The sequence below is a fragment of the Gorilla gorilla genome, chromosome 16, assembly GCF_029281585.2.
Source record: "Gorilla gorilla gorilla isolate KB3781 chromosome 16, NHGRI_mGorGor1-v2.1_pri, whole genome shotgun sequence".
Classification (NCBI taxonomy): Eukaryota; Metazoa; Chordata; class Mammalia; order Primates; family Hominidae; genus Gorilla; species Gorilla gorilla.
In genome coordinates this window covers 53,370,424-53,394,076 of record NC_073240.2, presented here as the reverse complement: position 1 = coordinate 53,394,076, position 23,653 = coordinate 53,370,424, and the positions used below count along the sequence as shown (strand labels likewise).

Genomic DNA, 23,653 nt, shown 5'->3' with positions numbered 1-23,653 from the left:
AAATTTACCCATGAGGAGGTGAAATTCATGACCTTTGGTTGGTACACCAACACCCTACAGTAACCATTTATAGCCTAGATGGCTTCTGTAAATTCTGGGGAAGAGAACAAAGTAAGTCAAAGATCAGTGTAGAAAGGAGTTAGGAATGGGCTTTCTCATGGAAAAGATTGGCAGTCCAGAAAGCTTTGGGTTGGTGGAAAGGAGAGGAGGAAGTCATGCTTGATAGGTTAAAAACAAAAACAAAAACAAAAACGTTTAAGCTCGAGAGGATTGTAATGGAATGGCTTTTTGGGAAGATTAATCTGTATTAGGATTCAAGATGGATAAGGAGATGCCTAGAGTCCTAGACAATAACTAGGAAACTTGTAGTAATTCAGGTATAAAATAATAAGAACCTAACTAGGTAACTGTTTTGGGGATTAAAAAGCAAGAGTTTAATTCCAAGGAAAATTTAAAACAAATTAAAATTTAGTAATTTCAGGATTATACAGGAGAATCTCCTACCACTTGTGCCATAGACTTAGAAGAGAAGCAGTTAAAACTTCTTTTAGTCTCATTTTGAGATTTGGAAATAATTCTCTGTGAGTGATGATATTGCATATTTAATACTTTTCTAGAAAGGGCTGTTGTATTACATGAATGCCCATTGTGTTAAGACAAGACTAAGTAAGTAGACTTTTGCATTTATTGTTTATACTCTTCAGAATAATTGACAGTATATGTCACATTTGTCTTATCTTCCATCATCACCAACTACTGAGTTCACTATTTTCAAGGTCACCAATGACTTCCTTATTGTCAAATTCAATGGTCACTTCTTTGTTTATATTTTATTAAACCTTACCAGTGTTTGAGACCATTGACCATGCACTCCTGGAAACTTTCTATTCTCTCGAGGCTTCCATTATACCAGCCTGTAATCCAGCTCCTTTTGCTGTTCGTCGTCTTCTCTAATTGTTGGAGTCCCCCAGGGCTCTGTCATGAGTTCCCTGCTCTCCTCTATCTACATATTCCTCTAGGTAACTCTTGATTCTAAATACTATCCAAATGCATGCGATCCCCAAAACTATACCTACAATCCCGGACAACTATAATAACCTCCTAATTAGTATAGCTACTTTCATTCTTTCTCCCTATTCTTTTATCCACATAGCAGCCAGGGTGATCATTTTTAAATGTACATTTTAAAATGTAAATGCATTTCTCTAGTTAAAACCCTCTAATGGCTCCCCATTCCATTTAGAATAAAATCTAAACTTTCTGCCCTATTTTCGAAATCCTATATGATCTGGTCCCTGACCACCTTTCTAAACCTTTTTTTCTTTTTTTTTTTTTTTTTTTTGACACAGAGTCTCACTCTGTTGCCCAGGTGGGAGTACAGTCGTGCAATCATAGTTCACTGCAACCTTGAACTCCTGGGCGCAAGCAGTCCTGCTGCCTCAGCCTCCCAAGTAGCTGTAACCACAGGCACGTGTTACACACCTGGCTTTATTTATTTATTTATTTATTTATTTATTTATAATAGAGACAGTGTCTCACTGTGTTGCCCAGGCTGGTCTCGAACTCCTGGGCTTAAGCAATCCACCCATCTTGGTTTCCCAAAGTGTTGGGATTACGGGTGTGAGCCACCATGCCTGGCTAAACGTCCATCTCTTGCTGCTTTCCCTCTCTCCCCACTGCAATTTCAGCTTCATTCACCTTCTAGTTCCTGGGATTTGACCCATTCGTTCCCACCTTTGACACTGCTCAGAATGCTCTTTCCCCTAATTTTTGAATGGCTAGCTCCTTGTCATTCAGATCTCAGCTGAAATGTTACCTGCTTCAAAAAGCCCTCCTTAACCACCTGATACAAAGCATTGCCATAATCATTCTCATATCACATCATCCTTTTTATAATTATGGCATAGTACTTAGCATCTGATAGTTTATTAATTTGTTTTTGTTTTTCTGTGCCATCACAACAATATAAGCTCCAAGCCCCAGTGTCTACGAAAGTGCCTGGAACCTGGTAGTTGTATGGTATTTGTTAAATAAATGAAGTCTACATAGTGGTTATGTTAACTGAGAGTCCCATTCTTTGAGCATAACCTCTTGCACTAATTCTTAATATCCATTCTCAGATGCCTCAACTCATTTCCATGTGTTTCTCATATGGAATCTCACTGAGATTCCAGTTCTTACCTAATTTTTTAAACATTTGTTTTTAAAAAGAAAAAGTGTTTCAGATACTAAGTTCCAATTTCTCAATACCAGAACCAGTATACTGTTACCTGTGTGTGTCTTCACAAATGCCAGTATAAAGTAACCAAACTGTGACCTACTTTAAGAAATAGTAGGCCAGGCGCAGTGGCTCATGCCTGTAATCCAGCACTTTGGGAGGCCGAGGTTGGTAAATCACTTGAGGTCAGGAGTTCGAGACCACCCTGGCCAATATAGTGAAACCCCATCTCTACTAAAAATACAAAAATTAGCTGGACATGGTGGAGCGCACCTGTGATCCCTACTCAGGACGCTGAAGCAAGAGAATTGCTTGAACCCCGTAGGCAGAGGTTGCAGTGAGTCGAGATCATGTCATTGCACTGCAGCCTGGGCGATAGAACAAGACTGTGTCTCAAAAAAAAAAAAAAAAAAAGGAAATAGTAAGTATGTTAGTGTATTCTCATGCTGCTAGTAAAGACATACCCAAGACTGGGTAATTTATAAAGAAAAAGAGGTTTGATGGACTCACAGTTCCACATGGCTAGAGAGGCCTCACAATCATGGCAGAAGGTGAAAGGCACATCTTAAGTGGCAGCAAGCAAGAGAGAGTGTATGCAGGGGAACTCCGCTTTATAAAACCATCAAATCTCATGAGACTTAATGAGACTTACTCTCACAAGAACAGAATGGAAAAACCCACCCCCATGGTTCAGTTACCTCCCACTGGGACCCTCCCATGACACGTGGGGATTATTACAATTCAAGGTGGGATTTGGGTGGGGACACAGCCAAACCATATTAGTAGAGGTTACAAAAAGTAATAACTCTGATTAATTAAAAATATATGACACTGGGACTGCTTTTATTACATATTATTTTTCAGTTAATAGTTACTTATGCTAGTCAGAGAATAGTGATTTATTTACAATTTAGTGTATGGGATTACGTGTTTGCTTTATGGGACTGATAATATTTTGTTGTATGTATGTCTGTGCTTGTATATGCTTGTGATTCCACAGATACATAATCATAACATTGTTATTAAACATTAGGGTTTTACTTATATTGTAGATATGTTTCCTTGTCAGAAGTAGGTATGTCATTATTTTAGATCTAACTGGACCACAGTATATTTAACCAGTCTCATATTGTTGAATATTTAGGTTGATGCCAGTTTCTTTAAGTTGGTATAAATGTTTTCATAAACATCCTTGAACATTTGGCGAGGTGTACTTGTTCTGTTATTTCCTGGGGATAAATTCATAGAAGGAGAATTTTTATTCACAATACTCGATTGTGCATCATGAAGTAAAAAGGACATTTTTTATTTTTATTTTATTTTTTTGAGACAAAGTCTCACTCTGTTGCCCAGGTTGGAGTGCAGTGGCACAATCCCAGCTCACCGCAGCCTCAACCTCCAGGCTCAAGTGATCCTCCTTCCTCTGCCTTCTGAGTAGCTGGGACTGTAGGCACATGCCACCACACCGGCTAATTTTTGTAGAGATGGGGTTTTGCCATGTTGCCCAGGCTGGTTTTGAATTCCAGAGCTCAAGCAGTCAGCCTGCCTCAGCCTCCCAATGTGCTGGGATTACAGGCATAAGCCACTGCACCTGGCTGGACATTATTTTTAGATAAACTTTCTTAGTAGCAATTCCCCAAGTTGTTCACACACCTCTTCCATGTTAATCCATGGCATAAGAGGCCTAGACTCCTCCTTCTCTGGCAGGCTTTAGAAATAAACAGCATATATAACAGCCTAGCAATGGGAAAGACACTCTTCTTTCACTCCCATTGAAGTAGATTTGAGCCATCCTGCTTTGTTTGTTTTTTTCCTAAATCAAGAAATGTGTGTGTATAATGAGTAATGCTTCAGCTGGGCTCCTGGTTAGAGTCTCTCAAGGAGTTAGTGGTTCTGGTCTCTCTCCTGTGGTTTTTCTGGAGAACAAAGAATAAATTCTCAGAGTTGGAAAAAACCTGAGAACAAGCCTAATTGAACCACTCGCTTACATAAATCTCTTCAGCCACACCCTGGCAAGTGTTTATCAAACTTTGCTTGAACACCTCTAGCAATGAAGAATTTACTTCTTAGTCTGTTTCGTCTACGGATCACCCCAGTTGTTCAGAGTTTTCCCAATGGCTAAGTTGTTCACTTTTCTCGATGGACAAAACAGGTGGGGAATTTTAAGAAGCTGCTACACTCCAGAACCAGAAGAGCATGCAAAAGCAGTCAGTCTGATCATAGCTCCCAGACAACCTGGTGCAAGCACAATCCTCATTGAGGTCTTAGGTAGAGGGACCCCCAGAACTGTGTTTTCACTGGTTAATCACCAGTGTCCAGTGATCTGTCCTTCATAGCCTGTGAAAATTTATAACATCCTTTCTGTTCTCTTCAATATTATATTTTATGTCAAATAATTTATTTTTCTTTTCTTTTCTTTTTTTTTTTTTTTTTTAAGACAGTCTCTCTCTGTCGCCCAGGCTGGAGTGCAGTGGTGCAATCTCATTTCACTGCAACCTCCACCTCCTGGGTTCAAGTGATCTCCCATCTCAGCCTCCCAAGTAGCTGGGATTACAAGCATGCACCACCATCCTGGCTAATTTTTGTATTTTTAGTAGAGACACGGTTTCACCATGTTGGTCAGGCTGGTCTCGAACCCCTGACCTCAAGTGATCCACCTACAGGAGTGAGCTACAGGAGTGAGCCACCACACCTGGCCAAATAATTTATTTATTCTAACATGTAACTGGTAAGAAGGCCTAGCAGTTCATATTTGTCTAGATTTGAAACATTTTTTGTGTTTTTTTTTTTGTAAAAGTAGACTTTTTCAGATGCTCTAAAATCAAACTTTATTTGTAGTGTGAGCTACGTCCTCAAAATATCAAGTTAGATCTATTGAATTCTCTTTAGCCTGACATATTTCCCAAAAATTAGTCATATTCTTCAGTAAACTTTGCTGTTGTGTTTAGAGGTTGACATTATAAAAATTTTAATGATGTAACTTTTCTTTAAAAAAATTTTTTACTGCCAATTTTCAAGTACAATCTATAACAATGTAACTGTTCTGAGGACTACTATGATTTAGTATTCTCGTTTATTAAAATTAGACATTGTTGACAAATTTCTAAAAGTTGTCATCACATATCACTTGTACTTAGGTAATATTTTATGTGTTTCAAAATACCATTGTATAATCCATAGTATTCCTTTCAATACTTATGTAATAGTTACATTGGTAATTAACAGATAACTAGTATCATCTCTAATCTTTTGTTTCAAATTTTTCATTTAAACATTTAACACACTGACTAAGTTCAGTAAGTCATCTGAGGGATTGCAAACTCCAGTCATGGTTTTGAAGTTTGTTTAGTTTGCCTCCCACAGAGACAATGACCAAAGCAACCAAATTTTAGTCCAATGTTACATTATTTAAAAGTGGCTTGGGGCAGTGGCTCACACCTGTAATCCCAGCACTCTGGGAGGCCAAGGTGGGAGAATTGCTTGAGGCCAGGAGTTTGAGGTTAAAGTGAGCTATGATCACGCCACTGCACTCCAACCTGGGCAACAAAGCAAGACCCTGTCTCTAAAAAAGAAGAAGAAGAAGAAAATACTTTTTTTAACAGTTCAGTTTTTATCACTTTAAACTTGATAATTCCTACTGCAAGAGTTAGCCACTCCCTGCTAGGAGCTTTGGAGATGTATTACAGTTTTGCAGGCATAAGGATAACAAGTCATAGAGTCCTGGTAATATCTCTTTCTTTCACTCATTGCACTTTCCCCACCCTCTTCCCCACTTTGTATGTCCTTTCCTAATCTAACCTGTTAGTTTTGCGTAATTTTGTCGGCTGCAGAAATGATCAGGTGCTCTTTAGGATATGTACAGTGGTAGTGTTTAAAAACTAGTTTTAAGAGACATCCTTGTTAAGAGTGAAGAAAAATTGGGCCAGGCGCAGTAGCACACACCTGTAATCCCAGCACTTTGGGAGGCTGAGGCAGGTGGATCACGAAGTAGGGAGATCGAGACCATGCTGGCTAACACAGTGAAACCCCATCTCTACTAAAAATACAAAAAAATTAGCCAGACGTGGTGGTAGGTGCCTGCAGCCCCAGCTACTCGGGAGGCTGAGGCAGGAGAATGGCGTGAACCTGGGAGGCAGAGCTTGCAGTGAGCTGAGATTGTGTCACTGCACTCCAGCCTGGGCGACAGAGTGAGACTCCATCTCAAAAAAAAAAAGGAAAAATTGATGAGGGGAATGATGAGTTTTTAGCCAGGCTTTGGTACACGGTATTTGGGGAGATCATATACATTAATGCTCTGGTTAGAGGCCTGCAGATGGGTCATGGTTGATTCCAAGGTGATAATGCAGAGGTAGTCAGTCAATTATGTGTTACAATTATGTGGATTTGGATTTAAAAGAATTATGGGCTCTCTTACAAGTTAATTTTACATCTTTTATTATTATATATAAATTAGTAATAAATTATTATACATAAATAATTTATTTGTATATAATAAATAATTTATTAATAAATAAATATTTAAATAAAATTTATTTATTCAAAAGTAGAGACTATATAATGTGAAAAATAAGAGTAAAAGCTACATTGTGTGAAGCTAAGTTTGTTTTAAAAGTTATATACATGCTTAAAATAAGGCTATAAAATTAACAATAGGTATCTCTGAAAAATGAGTTATTTTTGTCTTACTCTCTGAATTTTATAAATTTCTCAGTAAATGTGTTACTTTTTAATTTCAAAATCATTATTCAAATTTTGAAATAGTCACATTTTTGGAAAGTTTTATTTTCCCCAATGTTTTAGTGTGCTCAGGCTGCCATAAAATACCATAGATTTGGGTGGCTTAAACAATGGAAATTTATTTTGTCACAGTTCCGAAGGCTGGAAGTCCAAGATCAAGGGGCCAGCATGTTCAGGTCCTGGTGAGAGCTCTCTTCCTGGCTCGCAGACAGCTGCCTTCTCCCTGTGTGCTCATGTGGCCTTTCCTTGAAGAGAAAAAAAGAAAGGAGACACATGTGGCCTGGGGGAGGTGGGGGAAAGCAGGGAGAGAGGAGGTCACTTTCTCTTCTTTTAAAGCTACATGCGTTACCACCCTTATGACCTCATTTAACTATAATTACCTCCTAAAAGCCTTATTTCCAAATAGAGTCACAGTGCCAGTTAAGGCTTCAACATATGAATTTCAATTCAGCCCATCACTCAATAATTCTCATTTATAGACTAGCAATTTTTTTTATTTTTGATGATTGTGTTCTCTAATTTCATAACAATATACTTTAGTTACTAGTCAAGGTGCTTTTGATTACAAATAATTCACTCAACAAGCTTAAAGGAATTGATTGCTAGGGATACAGAGTTCTGTCTCAGTAGGTTTATGAGGGACTGGAACATTGTCAGGAATCAGGCAACTACTTTTTCTGGCTTTCAATGTCTACAAAGCCTCTTGTTTCTCTCATTCACTATATAGCTTATTTCATTCTCTTTGCTGTTCCATGCCCATGGCAGTCTATGGTCATTGCATAGCTCCTGGGTGTACATTGCCTCAGTTTAAGTCATAGCAGACGGGGACAAACCAACATCTCTGAATCCTAACTCCAGTGTCCTGGGAAATAGACTGACCCAGGATGGGTGAAGTGCCCACTTTGAATCAATTGGCTTTGTTGGGGTTGGGGAACAGGGTCACACTTTTATGTATACATGTAAATAAAGACAGGGTCTCCCTATATTGCCCAGGCTGGTCTTGAACTCCTGGGCTCAATGGATTCTCTTGCCTCAGCCTCCCAAAATGCTAGGATTACAGGCATGAACCACCACTTCCAACCAGGGGTCACACAACTTAAAGAAGGCTGCCGGTGTTCACTCTTGGTAATGGCCACTGTTAAAATCTTGCTCTATGTGATCTTCCTAAAGTTCTTTCAGACAACTGGGTAGATGTTACTTTCATTTAACAGAAGAAAACATTCAGTGACTTGTCTCAAGCAACACGTCACTACCGTAGAACCCTTCCTCACCACTGTCTTCACCACATACCCCTTAGAACCTTTTGTCACCACTGTCTACCACCACATACCCCTACTCAACTACTGGCCACCTGTCTGTGCTCTTATAACATAGACTGCTAACGTCTGTACGAGTGGTTATCACAGTACGTTATTATATGTATTTGGTTGTTGTGTCTACTACTCTGAGAATGTTTAAAGTGTATGATCCATGTATTTTTTAACCTGGGGATGTATGATAAACTGGATGAATTGACTGGGAATAGTACTAGAGTCCAGGTTCTGGAGCTAAACTGTCCAGCTTCAAAATTCAACTTTGCTACTTCCTAGCTGGGTGATCTTGGGCAAATTACTTAACCTCTCCATGCTTCATTTATCTGAAAAGTAGAAGTAATAGTCCTCACCTTCTAGAGCTGTTCTGAGGATTAAATCAGTTGACGTGTAGAAGGTACTTAGAACTGACAGTGATAAGTTACCAAATGTCGGCTGTCATTTTATATGTTCCAAATGGTCACTTTAGAGAAACTTTTCTGAATGGTCTTAAAATACCAGTTTAATAAAGTTTACTCCCAAGGCTTCTTCCTTTCCTGATGAGCCTTCCTGAAGCTGGAAAAGAGCATTCTTCATCATACCCTTCAAAGCTATTCATAATCTGGCTCCAGTCCTTCTTTTTGCATACTTTTCTCTACATGAGATATCTGCTCAAATTGCACCTTCTCTCTTCCCATTCCATGCTGCATGGTTCTGTTTGTTTTTAAAATTCTTTGAATTGTGAAGGTTTCAAAACTAGGAACTATGTGCATACGACTCTGTGTCCTCCTATTACCTGAGGTATAATAGGCACTTGAAATATTTGTTGCTTGATTGGCAGAGATAAGAGCAACTTTTTGTACAACAAATTGTACAACAAATTGAATAGTGTGTGCACTTTTGTGTATGAATGTTCGACTTGTATGGCAAGTTAACTGTTTTTAAAATTAACTGTTAAAAAACTAAGAGCACTCATGAGAAATATTTAAATTACCATAACTACGTGAAAAAAATCCACAGATTAGATTGTTTGAAACTGTAATAACCAGAATACCACACTCCACATATTGCAAATCAGGCTTTGTGCCACTGCCGGATAATAGCATTTCTTCCTTAGAAATTGTTATTACTATATAGTAAAAGCACAGAGGACCCCATGACTATGAATTTTCATGTCACGCAATTAGTGCTGTGAGACTAAGGAACTAGTAAAGGGAGGGGGAGAGAAAGAGAAACATGCAGTTGGATCTGTATCTTTTTCTAATATGTAAATAATAGCAATAGAACATCTTAGCTAAAAATATGACATAAGACATTTTAACCTTTTAGCTATTAGTGATTATTTGTGTGCAAAAACTATTGTACCTGACATCCAAAAATATTAATTTTTTTTTTTTTTTTGAGACAAAGTCTTGCTCTGTCGCCCAGGCTGGAGTGCAATGGGGTGATCTTGGCTCACCACAACCTCCACCTCCCGTGTTCAAGAGATTCTCCTGCCTCAGCCTCCTGAGTAGCTGAGATTACAGACATGCGCCACCGCACCCAGCTGATTTTTGTATTTTTAGTAGAGACTGGGTTTCACCATGTTGGTAAGGCTGGTCTCAAATTCCCGACCTCAGGTGATCTGCCCACCTCAGCCTCCCAGAGTGCTGGGATTACAGGCATGAGCCACCACGCCCGGCCCAAAAATATAATTATTATAGGCTATAAAGTTAACAATAGATATCTCTGAATAATGAGTTGTTTTTGTCTTACTCTCTGAATTTTATAAATTTCTCAGAAAATGTGTCACTTTTTAATTAGAAAAGTAAGCTACCACACCTGACCCAAAAATAGAATTATAGGCCAGGCTCAGTGACTCATGCCTGTAATCCCAGCACTTTGGGAGGCCAAGGCGGGTGGATCATCGGGGGTCGGGAGTTCGAGACCAGCCTGACCAACATGGCAAAACCCCTTCTCTACTAAAAATACAAAAATTAGCCATGCGTGGTGGCACATGCCTGTAATCCCAGCTACTTGGGAGGCTGAGGCAGGAGAATCGCTTGAACCCAGGAGGCGGAGGTTGCGGTGAGCCGAGATTGTGCCATTGCACTCCAGCCTGGACAAAAAGAATGAAACTCTGTCTCAAAAATAATAGTAATTATTATTATTAATTATATTACAATTATAAGTAATATACCAGTTCAACTAGAATTTGGAGTTATCCATCATCTCCTCACTTCTGTAGTTTGTGAATCAAAAGTTTAGTATATTTTGATTCTCATTTTTATTATTTTCACTCTATGTTAAATGAATAATGTGTAATGTGACATTAGTTATTTTAGGCAGACCAGATGAGTTCTTACTAAGAGTACATTAAATTGAGGACCCTTTGCCCCTTTTTTATATCAGATACTCTGGATGAATATTTTGAATATGATGCAGAGGAGTTCTTGGTCTCTTTGGCCTTGCTGATAACAGAAGGACGAACACCTGAATGTTCTGTAAAAGGTCGAACAGAAAGCTTTCATTGCCCTCCAGCACAGTCTTGTTACCCAGTAACTACCAAACATGAATGTAGTGACAAGCTGGCCCAGGTGAGAATCTTGTGTTGAATGCTTTGTATCTTTTATATAAACTAGTTTATGTTCATCATCACCTTTATTTTATTACAGTTATAATTATCATATTTCAATGTAAAATTGATCATAATCATAAAGGGAAAAAATCCAAATCCTGGACCATAGCTAATAACCTTGGCTCTCAAATAAGGCTCTTGAAGGCATTGCAGGTAGCTCTGCTGATCAGTGGGGAGGTGGGCACCCAATTTCATACCTGCTGTCTCATAAGCTAGGTTTAAGACTATCTGTGCTGTTGGATTTTACTTTATTTATTTATTTATTTGAGACGGAGTCTCGCTCTGTTGCCCAGGCTGGAGTGCAGTGGCGTGATCTTGACTCACTGCAACCTCCATCTCCCGGGTTCAAGCAGTTCTTCTGTCTCAGCCTCCTGAGTAGCTAGGACTACAGGTGCGTGCCACCACACCAGGCTAATTTTTGTATTTTTAGTAGAGGCGGTGTTTCGTCATATTGGCCAGACTGGTCTTGAACTCCTGACCTCGTGATCCACCCTCCTCAGCCTCCCAAAGTGCTGGGATTACAGGCATGAGCCAGGACGCCCCGTCTGCTTTATTTTTAGAATCTTAGCCCTGGCTCATCCACTTTGTGTTGTTATTCATTTGGTAAATTGATGTTGTTATGATTATTTTCCCCGCATTAACCAATTTCCCTTTTGTATTCCTTTTTTTTTTTTAAAATGGGAAGATATTTTTTGTTAATGTTTTTGTGTAACATTGTTCAAAATATTTTGGTGTAGTAGCATATAATTTGCTTTAAGAATTTTTCTCCCACTTATTAGTTTCTCAAATGTGATCCAAAATTTTAAACTCTAAAAATCGTGTCTATTTTGAGGCTGGGCGCAGTGGTTCACGCCTGTAATCCCAGCATTTTGGGAGGCTGAGGAGGGTGCATCACGAGGTCAGGAATTCAAGACCAGCCTGGCCAACACGGTGAACCCTCATCTCCACTAAAAATACAAAACTTCGCTGGGTGTGGTGGTGGGTGCCTGTAATCTCAGCTACTCGGGAGGCTGAGGCAGGAGATTCGCTTGAACCCAGGAGGCAGAGGTTGCAGTGAGCCGAGATGGTGCCATTACACTCCAGCCTGGGAGACAAGAGTGAGACTCCATCTCAAAAAAAAAAAAAAAGATCTTGTTTATTTTGAGTGTTTAATGAAAATGAGTTTTTAATATTTTGGTGTTCGGATTTAAGAAGTAATCTTTCTTGTGAAATGATGAAATTAATAAAGTAGGCAAGGCCGGGCCAACTCAGAGGCCTGTCAGACATTGGATGTAGCAGTTCTTTTTCCACAAGGTAGAGCAAAGATACACTCCTCAAGAAAATTTGCATTATAAATGTTCAATACAGCAGGGGCACTGTGGCTCATTCCTGTAATCCCAGCACTTTGTGAGGCCAAGGTGGGCAGATCACCTGAGGTTAGGAGTTTGAGATCAGCCTGGCCAACATGGAGAGGCCCTGTCTCTACTAAAAGTATAAAAATTAGTCTGGCGTGCTGGCGGGCACCTGTAATCCCAGCTACTTGAGAGGCTGAGGCAGGAGAATCGCTTGAACCTAGGAGGCAGAGGTTGCAGTGAGCCAAGATCGCACCACTGCACTCCAGCCTGGGCGACAGAGCAAGTCTCAGTCGCAAAAAAAATAAAATAAATGTTCATTACTAATCCTTGCACTCTAGAGCTCACTAGCATAGATCCGTTATTAAATGAGGAAACCTAGATAGCCAATTCTGAGCAAAGCTCTGCAATAGCTGACTCATTTCTCACACAGATGTCTACTTTACAATTATAATTTTCTATTTTAAACACAAAATTAGGTGGGTTTTTGAGACATTTTGCTTATATTCATTTTCTCTAAGTGCCGCCAAGCCAGACGAACTAGGTCTGAGGTCACATTGTTGTGGAAGAATAACCTTCCAATCATGGTGGAAATGATGCTACTACCAGACTGCTGCTACAGCGATGATGGGCCCACCGCAGAGGGAATTGATCTAAATGATCCTGCAATTAAGCAAGATGCATTATTATTAGAAAGATGGATCTTGGAGCCAGTTCCTCGACAGTAAGTTGTTGAACGTAGTTCAAAGTTGTTCTTGGTAAATCATGTTTTCCATTACTTCTTATAAATTATTTTAATGTATCATGTCTTTGAATTCCTCTATGTAATAAAATTGAGATAGTATTTATATTTGGCACTAAATATGAGTAAATATAGTACTTGCATTTAGTAATTGTGACTTCAAGTGACATCGTAAGTGTATTCCTATGCTCTTCAAAGCACAAATCCTGAGTGATAAGTTTATGGATCTCAGCTTCTGCCATTCTAAAATTCAGTTATTTTGTACTTGCCTATATTTAAATTATGCTTTGTTACTTCCTTAGGAATGGTGACCGATTTATTGAAGAGAAGACGCTTCTGTTGGCTGTCCGCTCATTTGTGTTTTTTTCTCAGTTAAGTGCATGGCTGAGTGTTTCTCATGGTGCTATTCCACGAAATATTCTCTACAGGTATGTCTAGGGCCAAAAAAAAAGGACAGTGCGTATTCAGCCACCTTGGTTAGCAACCGAATGGCATTTTACCTTTTAAATAGATTATTTCCTGAAATTCTAAATGTAAGTGGATAAAATTTACTGAGGTTTTTCAAAACAAGTTAGAGAGATTTAGATTGACTCAATATGAATTTTGTTTGTTGTATTAAATTTGGTATGAATAATATCAAGAGAACTTTTAAGCTTACTTTAGAGAACCAATGGACTTAATGCTGCTATTATAAAGTAGAAAAGTTTTCTGAGCTGCTGAATTTTTATGTTTGACTTAATTTTTGGCATCTTGGATAATGTAAACATATAGGCTGCTAAACAGCTAACTGGCTTTTTAGGCAGATGGCCATGAGATAGGGTGTCTCTTAATCACCTTGCACAATAGAATTAGCTGAATCCATTTATGTGCTAGCAATTACAAAGTCCTTTTTTCTGTTTTAACAAATATTTTTCAGTTATAATATTCTTGAGCTTTAATGCTTAAGTGATCTGGTGTTCTTAAAAAGATCATCTCTTCCAAGCATAAGCTATTATATCACTTACATTGGTTTTATCAGAATTATATGCATGGTAAAGTGGCTAAAAGTAAACCTCAGTGGTAATTAACGCAAACAAAAATAAGTGTATGACTGCTTTACATTTAAAATAATATACAATAATAAGGATCTAACCTTTATAATCCAATAATACAGTATTTTTCTGTGTGATTCTAGAATCAGTGCTGCTGATGTAGACCTACAGTGGAATTTTTCACAGACTCCAATTGAGCATGTGTTTCCTGTTCCCAATGTTTCTCACAATGTTGCCTTGAAAGTCAGTGTTCAGTCCTTGCCCAGACAATCTAATTATCCAGTTTTGACATGCAGTATTCACACTAATATTGGCCTTTATGAGAAAAGAATTCAACAACATAAACTTAAAACTCATCAGCACCATAACCCAAATGAAGCAGAACAATGTGGTACAAACAGTTCACAGCGTCTGTGTAGCAAACAAACTTGGACCATGGCACCTGAAAGTGTGTTACATGCAAAAAGTGGCCCAAGTCCAGAATATACTGCAGCTGTCAAAAATGTCAAACTATATCCAGGCACTGGCAGTAAATCTGACCATGGGACATCTCAAGCCAATATTCTAGGCTTTAGTGGTGTAGGCGATATAAAATCACATGAAACATCAGTGAGAACTTTAAAATCATTTTCAATGGTTGATTCCAGTATCTCTAACCGCCAGAGTTTCTGGCAGTCAGCTGGTGAGACTAACCCTTTAATAGGCTCTTTAATTCAGGAGCGGCAAGAAATCATTGCAAGAATTGCCCAACATTTGATTCATTGTGATCCAAGCACTTCACATGTTTCTGGACGTCCATTTAATACTCAAGAGTCTAGTTCACTCCATTCAAAACTTTTCCGGGTTTCACAAGAAAATGAGAACGTGGGAAAAGGGAAAGAAACTTTCTCCATGACTTTTGGTAGTCCAGAGTTTAGTTCCCCAGAAGACACCAATGAGGGGAAAATTCGACTAAAACCAGAAACTCCTCGAAGTGAAACTTGTATTTCTAATGACTTTTATTCTCATATGCCTGTTGGAGAGACTAATCCTTTGATAGGCTCTTTACTCCAGGAGCGGCAAGATGTTATTGCAAGGATTGCTCAACACTTGGAGCACATTGATCCAACAGCATCACATATCCCCCGGCAGTCATTCAACATGCATGACTCCAGTTCGGTTGCATCTAAAGTGTTTAGGAGTTCATATGAAGACAAAAATTTGTTGAAGAAAAATAAGGATGAGTCCTCAGTTTCCATTTCTCACACAAAATGTTCCTTGTTAGGAGACATCAGTGATGGGAAAAACTTAATACCTAATAAATGTTTTACTTCTTTTAAAAATAATAGTAAAGAAAAGTGTTCTTTGAAACGTCAAACAAGAAATCAGTGTCAGAACAATCCTAGTGAAATCATCCAAAGTACGTATCAGGAGACACAGAACAAAAGTTCTAGTTTATCAACTTCCTCAATTTTGTCTCAGCACAAAGAAAATAACTTAGATTTGACAAGCAGATTCAAGGAGCAAGAAATGAGCAATGGAATTGATAAACAGTATTCAAATTGCACCACTATTGACAAACAGATTTGTACAAATAAGTATAAGGAAAAAATAATAAATGAGAACTATAATCCAAAATTCTTTGGCAATCTTCAGTCTGATGATTCCAAAAAAAATGACTCAAAAATAAAAGTTACTGTGTTGGAAATGTCTGAATATTTGAACAAATATGAAAGCATGTCCTCAAATAAAGACTCAAAAAGGCCTAAGACATGTGAGCAAAATACTCAACTTAATAGCATAGAGAATTATCTCAATAAAGATAATGAAGGTTTCAAATGTAAAAAGTCAGACCAATTAAAAAATGAACAAGATAAGCAAGAAGATCCAACTAATGAAAAATCCCAAAACTATTCTCGGAGAAGAAGTATAAAAGACTGTTTGTCTACGTGTGAGCAACCAAAAAATACAGAGGTATTGGTAAGTAACATCTAATTTGTCAAATGTAAGTCTCAAATATTTGTTATGGTTTAAATTTTGTTCACAGGAGATCTAGTTATAAAGGCCCAAGGTTCCATTATCTATAGGACACACAGTCTGATAGAATAATAAACCTACAGAACTAGTATTAACATCCTTGCAAATAACCCACTCTCCTAAGAACAAATGTTAAGTAAATGGAGGAAATAAAGATCATGCTGTTTAAAAAATAGGAAGTGGTACCTTTTTAAAAAACTGTTAATAGGACAGTAATTGTTTTCATGACATGTTAGATCTATTATTTAGGTCTTTTAGCTCTGTTCTCGCCCTGCTCCCCCATCTTAAAGGCCTTTTTTTCTTCTAGTCAGAAGCACCCAGGCCAGGCACAATGGCTCACAGCCTATAATCCCAACACTTTGGGAGGCCAAGGCAGAAGGATCACTTGAGCTCAGGAGTTGGAGACTAGCCTGGGCAACATAGTGAGACCCTGTCTCTACAAAAAAAAATAAATAAATAAAAATTGGCCAGGCATGGTGGTACATGCCTGTAGGCCTAACTGTTTGGGAGGCTGAGGTGGGGGAATCACTTGAGCCCAGGAGTTGAAGGTTGCAGTGAACTATGATTGTGCCACTGCATTCCAGCGTGGGTGACAGAGTGAGACCCTGTTTCAAAAAAACAGAAACAGAAAAAAACCAACCAACCAAAACAGAAGCACTCAGCTTTTTAATATTTGATTTGTAATTTCAAGAGAATGAATACTATATAATATTTATAAAATACTACTTGGATTTTGTATATTGCTTGTATATAACGTTCAGTTATATTACATATTAGGTTTCTGCAAAAGTAGTTGAAGTTTTTGCCATTGAAAGTAATGGCAAACCTCAATTACTTTTGCACCAACCTAATAGGGTACTTGGTTCTTTTTGATACTTCACCATATGGGACAGGTAGGACAGTTATGAGGAAACTGGGACTCAAAGAGAATGACATACCAGTAGCTGTACAAAGTCCTTAGTGATTCAACTGGCACCCCCACTCCAGTCTCTTGACTCCTAATCCAGGCTCCTTTCTACTACCTCACAATAATCAAGGACAAATTTGTGGACTGTACAAGTCCTTGGTTCATTCCTTTTGTTTAGAAAATGAATTAATTCCTCCTGTTGCCCTTTTTTGTTTATTTCAGTACTTATAAACAATTCTTAGAGCAAAAACAGTCAGAAATCAAATTTGTATTAGCTTAATGTATTATTTGTTAGCAGGTCAGACCCAGTATTAGCGGTGTGCCCATTGTGCTATGCCATTGGTCAGTTAATGACTTTCAAAGTGTCTATAGGGAAACCACCAAGTTACTGGTCAAAACACCTGAGTTCTAGTCCTGGCTTCATAGTTTAGGCCTTAAGTGACCGTAAATAAGTCGTATTACTTCTAAAAACCTGTTTCCTCAATTTTACAAGACTCATGATTAATCTCTTTTGCCTGTCTTAGAGTGGTGATAATCAAACAATTTATAAATATTTTGTAGACCTTAATGTACTATATACATAAAAGATATTTTAAGTTATTTTCATTTCATTTGATTTCCTACCAAACCACCTTTTAATTTATAAAAATCATTAGGCTTCACTTTCCTTTACTTTTCCAAGCAATATCTCAATTATATGGAAAATTTCTTCTTAAGTACCTTGATCCAAGTTTAAATGACCTAGGTTTGTCTTCTTTATCACTCAAATTAGCTTTTCTGGACAGAGTTTCAAATTTTGCCATGTTTCCAGTTTATATTTTTCTTCAGAAGATCTCCCCCTAACATCGGGTTTAATCAAATGGTAGTTTCCAATTTTCTAAAAGTATAATTGTCACAAAAACCTACACTGGCCTTAAGAATGTTTAGTTCTTATGATCTTTTCTGTTATCTAATAGGGAGGCTTAAATCTGGCCATGATATTTTTCAAGCCCACTAAGATTCATTTTTTTCATGTACCTGTTGTAAATGTAATAAACAATTTACTGTGTGCCTCTTCTGAATATTTTACACATGTTGGCTTACTTAATCCCTCTCACTTTGATATGAAGGTAGGTGCTTTTACTAACTCCAGTTTACAAATGAGGACCTTGAGCTAGGGAAGCTATATAACTTGCCAGGGTCACAAAGCTAATAAATGGTAGAGCCAAGACTCAGAATAGTCTTTTATAATTTTTATTCATGTAATTTTCATGAATTTCTGATCTTTGGGTATAAACTTGTCCAATCCTTAAGAATCAGCCTATTTCTTGTATCACGTCAAAAACATAGTGCTGTGACTGCATTATATATAATTTTTAATTTACAGTGTTTCTTAATTTCTGTATCATGTTCCACCAAATTATATCATCTGAAAATGGTTCTTAATATTGACATAGTTTTATATTTTACAATATTATATGAATTTTTCCTGTGAGTACAGTAGTCGCCCCTTATCCACGGTTTCCTTTCCATGGTTTCAGTTACTCATGGTCAACCAGGTCACAAAATAGGTGAGTACGGTACAATAAGATACTTTGAAAGAGAGAAAGACTACATTCACATAACTTTTATTATGGCATATTATTATAATTGTATTTTATTATTATCATTAATCTCTTATTGTACCTAATTTATAAATTAAACTTTAGGATAGGTATGTATAGGAAAAAATATATATATTGTTTTGTACTACATGTGATTTCAGGCATCCACTGGGGTTCATGGAATATATCCCCTGAGAATAAGAGGGGACTACCATAGTAGTTTTTTCACAAATTGAAATAATCAGGTATTAGTTTGCTAGATGATAAATTCTGAACAAATATGACCATATAAAGCATTTACATTTGGACATATTTTCTTTAGAACTTAATTTATTCAGCATATTACAGTAACCATTTTAGACATTGTTTTCCAATTGGTATATATATATTGTGTGTAAACATAAGATGTAGATACAGAGTTTGAGCATCCCAAATTTGAAATGTTCGAAAATCCCAAACTTTTTGATTGCTGACAAGGTGCTCAAAGGAAATTTTCATCGGAATGTTTCAGATTTGGGATTTTTGCATTTGGGGTGATTAACCAGTAAAGTATATATGATGCAAATACTCCAAAATCAGAAAAAAAATCCAAACTTCTAAACACTTCTAGTCCCCAAGTATTTTGGATAAGGGATATCCCACCTGTATATCACCAACTTCACCAGCAATACCTCAGAATGTATTAGGAATGAGTCTAAAAACAAAAACACTGTCCAAGTTCTTTAAATGGTATTTAAATATTACAATTAACATCTAATTATTTTCCTAACAGAGGACTACACTGAAACATTCAAATGTGTGGCAAAAACATAATTTTCATTCCTTGGATGGAACTTCAACCAGAGCCTTTCATCCTCAAACTGGATTGCCTCTTCTTTCAAGCCCTGTAAGCATTTTTTTCTTATCTCATGCTTAGAACTTACATACATCTGAAAGGTTTACAAATAATTTCATTCAAATTTTAATTTAAAAAAATTTAAATATCTTTAAATTTCCAGTTAGGAAATATTTTATTTTTTGATAACACATTTAACAGCTGTGTGATAATACAGGAAAAGACAAAAATGTGAATAAAAATGAAATTTATTAGTTATAAAATTTCTCTGAAATTCTTTTGCCTCAAATTGTAACTGTTACTAGATGTGAGAAAAACAGAAACCATCAAGTGGATTTGTATCTTACTGATACCACTAACTGGGTCATCTTCAAGTTAAAACTATTGCTGTTTTTGATTTGGAATCCCTTCACTTAATCATCTTGAGACGTATAAATCTCTCCACTCCTCAATTGCTAATAGATTTAGAGATCTGAGTGCAGTGGTTAAAAGCATCACTTTGGAGTCACACTGAATTCCCCCTAGTTATGCAACACAATCTCTTGGAGTCTCAGTTTCCTCATATGTAAATCAGGATGATAATGTCTACCTTAGTGTTGTGAGGATGGTTAGTATCATCCCTCTTGCATGTAAGCAGTCAGTAGTTAGTTGGTATGGCTACCATTTCAGTTAAACTTGAGGCAAGCAGTAAATTGTATAGCAGAACTAAAAATCCGTGTAATTTGCCAAAAACGTATTTTTAGTTGTATGTGTTTTTTAGTAACTAAAAGAATACAGTATCTCGCCTATGTTCAAAAAGTAATTATTGAACAATAGATGTAGAATTTAAATGTATAACTTGGAGCTCAGGCTTCTATTTTAGAAAAGTTGAAGTCCAAACAACTTGAAAAAATTCCAAATGGATTTTGTTGTTTTTTGTATTTTTAGTAGAGACGGGGTTTCACCGTGTTAGCCAGGATGTTCTCGATCTCTTGACCTCGTGATCCGCCCGCCTCCGCCTCCCAAAGTGCTGGGATTACAGGCGTGAGCCACGGCGCCCCGCCATGTTTTTTCAAATTCTTATGGGTACATAACAGTTGTATATATTTACAGGGTACGTGTGATGTTTTGATACAGGCATACAATGTGTAATGATCAAATCGGAGTAAATGGATTATCTGTCACTTCAAGCCTTTATCATTTCTTTGTGTTAGGAACCTTCCTATTTCACTCTTATTTTTAAATATACGATAAATTATTGTTAACTTTAGTCACCCTGTTTTGCTACCAAATACTAGATCTTATTCATTGTGTCCAACAGTGTTTTTGAACCCATTAACCATTCCCACTTTATCCCTCCCTCCTCACAACTCTTCCAAGCCTCTGGCAACCATCCTTATACCCTTTATCTTCATTAGTTCAATTGTTTTTGTTAAGCTCCCCCATATGAGTGAGAACATGGAATATTTGTCTTTCTTGCCTGGCCTATTTCACTTAGCATAATGTCCTTCAGTTTCATTCATATTGTTGCAAATGACAGGATTTCATTCCTCTTATGGCTGAATAATATTCCATTGTGTATATACTACATTTTCTTTATTCATTCATCTATTGATGGACACTTAGGTTGCTTCCATATCTTGGCTGTTGCAAATGGTGCTGCACTAAACATTGGAGTGCAGCTATCTCTTTAATATACTAATTTCCCCTTTTTTTCCTTAAGATATATGCCCATCAGTGGGATTGCTGGGTCATATGGTAGTTGTATTTTTAGTTTTTTGAGGAACTTCCATAGTCTTCTCCACAGTAGCTGTACTAATTTACATTCCCACTAACAGTGTTTGAGGGTTTCCCTTTTGTTCCATCCTTGCCAGCATCCATTATTGCCTGTCTTTTGGATAGAAGTCATTGTAACTGGAGTGAGACAACATCTCATTATGGTTTTAATTTGCATTTCTCTGATTAGTGGTGTTGAGCATTTTTTCATATATCTGTTGGCCATTTGCATATTGTCTTTTGAGAAACGTCTGTTCAGATTTTTTTTGTCCATTTTAAAATAAAAACTCCAAATGTTTGACCTACCTAAGAGGTGATTTAAAATGCCCAAGTAATCAGGGAAGAAATTTTCAGCGTCTTGCTGATGTAAAAAGCACCACAGACTTCTGGTCAATATGGTAGACTGAGTCAATACAGGAAGACATTTGCCCCTTCCCCCACACAGAGATTCTGGAAGAAGTATAACTTCCAAATGCATAATGTTATGTAAGAGCAAGAAAGAAAAATTCCCAAGGTGTAACCTGGGGCAAATTTTGGTCGGCTAGGATATTTGAACCTAAAATAGCACTAGGGTTCCGTTCTCCTGCTGAGAACAGGAATCAAGGCTCCAAGTCTGTAACAATCTTAGCTGAGACCAGATTCTTCATAAAGCCAGGCACAGGGAAGACTGGCCTTCTATAAATGAGAGAGGGGGAAAATGTATCCATCTATTTACTCAGGGGTGGAGTAGTACATGGGAGAAAAAGAAGCACCTGAAAGAAATTGTGCCTAAATCTAAGCCACACATAGTAGGGGTTCTGAATTTATACTGCCTATGAGATTCAGAGATGTCTAGCTAAGAAATAGCCATAAAAACTAAATTGGAACCCATGAAATCCATCTAGTATTAGTAGGGGAAACATGAAACTATCCCACATCTATAACCCAGGGCAGTGAGGATTTATTTTTATAGAAAATACCTCTTACTGAAGATGACCTTAGAGGAAAAAAAATTACAAAGCACCTTAAAAGAATCAGCAGGAGCAAGAAATGGGAGGATGCACATATAGGAACTCTGTTATCAGAGCAATTTGAGAGTTAAAAATAACTGTTTAAAGTGTTCTGGGAGATAGATGAAGGCAAAGATAGGGAATTTAGATGAAAGAACATGGATTTGAACTAAATAGAAATTCTAGATATGAAAAATGCATGAGGTGTATACACATACCTGCATACACATACAGATGAATTAAACAGCAAACTAGGATCGGCTCAATAAAGATTTTGTGAGTGAGTAGACAAATATTTAGGAAGCACCTAGAATGAAGCACAAAAGGGAAGAGAAATAGTAAAATACGAAAAAGCCATAAAGAGAATGAGATGTTCAATGTAAGTCTGGTAGAAGTTTAAAAAGAAGGACTAAATAGAATAAGAAAATGCAATATTAGAAATGAAGGCAGAGAACTTTCCAGAATTGAAGACATGAGGGTTTAGATTGAAAATTTCACAATAAGTTCTTACTACAGTAAATAACATGGTACACTTGTACAACTCTCCAAAATGTCGAGGTGGTTTAAATTTTCAGTGTCATCTGTTTTTTCAGTCACTAATTAGACCAGAGAGTCAGGTACACATATTTAATATTCTAGAAACAAAACTGTCTAACTTGTATATGATTTTACCTTTAATTAACAATTAGGTCTTTGATTTTAGGATATTTTGAGCTAGGTGGTGTTTTGCTTTAAATGTAATGTGGCATACAGTGATGGCTGAAAACCTAGGAGCATAGTACTTTTCAAATCTCTTCTCTGTAAAGCATTAGGATTCTTGGAAATGTTGCAGTAGGTGGAATGGGCAAAGGGTGGGCAGTGCTGGTGGGACCTCAGGCTCCTATCTCTATTTCAGTTTTCTTTTTTTTTTTTTCCTTTTTAAGTTGGAAGTGTTTCCCACCTCCCAAAAAAATAGAGAAGTATACAAAAAAGCAAAATGTTCCTTATATTATATATTGGAATTCCATGCAGGGTTTGGTTTTGGAAAAAACTGTTTCTGCTTCTTAAAAAATCAAAACCTAGTAAAAGTGCTTTTATTTATCATCTGTTTTTTCAACACTAATAAAATAACATAAGAACAATATGTAATGAACAGCATGATTTTAAATAAGCTATTATAGGAGAAGTTGTAATATTTCAAAGATATGCTTAAATTTCATTTAAAAAGTGTTTTATCAATTCAAGAAAAAAATTACAGTTTTTTTTTTAATATCACAAATGATCGTTTTGACCTTAGGTTCCTCAAAGAAAAACACAATCAGGTTGCTTTGATCTGGATTCTTCATTACTACATCTGAAAAGCTTTTCATCTATAAGGTATTTATGTCAAAATTCATTTGTGTGTTTCAAACAGAATTTCACAAAATTCTGGTCTTTAACAATAAATAATGTTGATTCTAAACATCAGAATTGTAACAGGAATCTTATTTAGAGTATGATACCATATACACACGCAGTTATTAAGGATGAGTGTGGAAGAAATTAAGGCAATGGGTAGCAACTATATAGTGGTCATCATAATAAACTCTTACATTGGTTTTAAGTGGTTTTATATATTTCTAGT

The 23,653-nt window shown here is 37.0% G+C and overlaps 1 protein-coding gene across 9 annotated transcripts in view; it reads left to right on the top strand.

Moving 5' to 3' along the window:
• The window catches only part of ATOSA (atos homolog A), a 98,015-nt gene that overhangs the window by 55,200 nt on the left and 19,162 nt on the right, over positions 1-23,653 (top strand). For 8 of the 9 annotated variants that reach the window (XR_008671795.2, XM_055363038.2, XM_055363037.2 and 5 more), the window contains 6 exons: positions 10,636-10,820; positions 12,714-12,916; positions 13,237-13,362; positions 14,109-15,924; positions 19,244-19,357; positions 23,327-23,406. Coding sequence is in view for 8 of the 9 variants with exons in the window: in XM_055363038.2 (XP_055219013.1) it covers positions 10,636-10,820; positions 12,714-12,916; positions 13,237-13,362; positions 14,109-15,924; positions 19,244-19,357; positions 23,327-23,406 (2,524 nt within the window). In the remaining variant the exon portion in view is untranslated. The remainder of the gene's footprint in view (positions 1-10,635; positions 10,821-12,713; positions 12,917-13,236; positions 13,363-14,108; positions 15,925-19,243; positions 19,358-23,326; positions 23,407-23,653) is intronic. The other variant, XM_055363047.2, reaches the window with a different exon arrangement.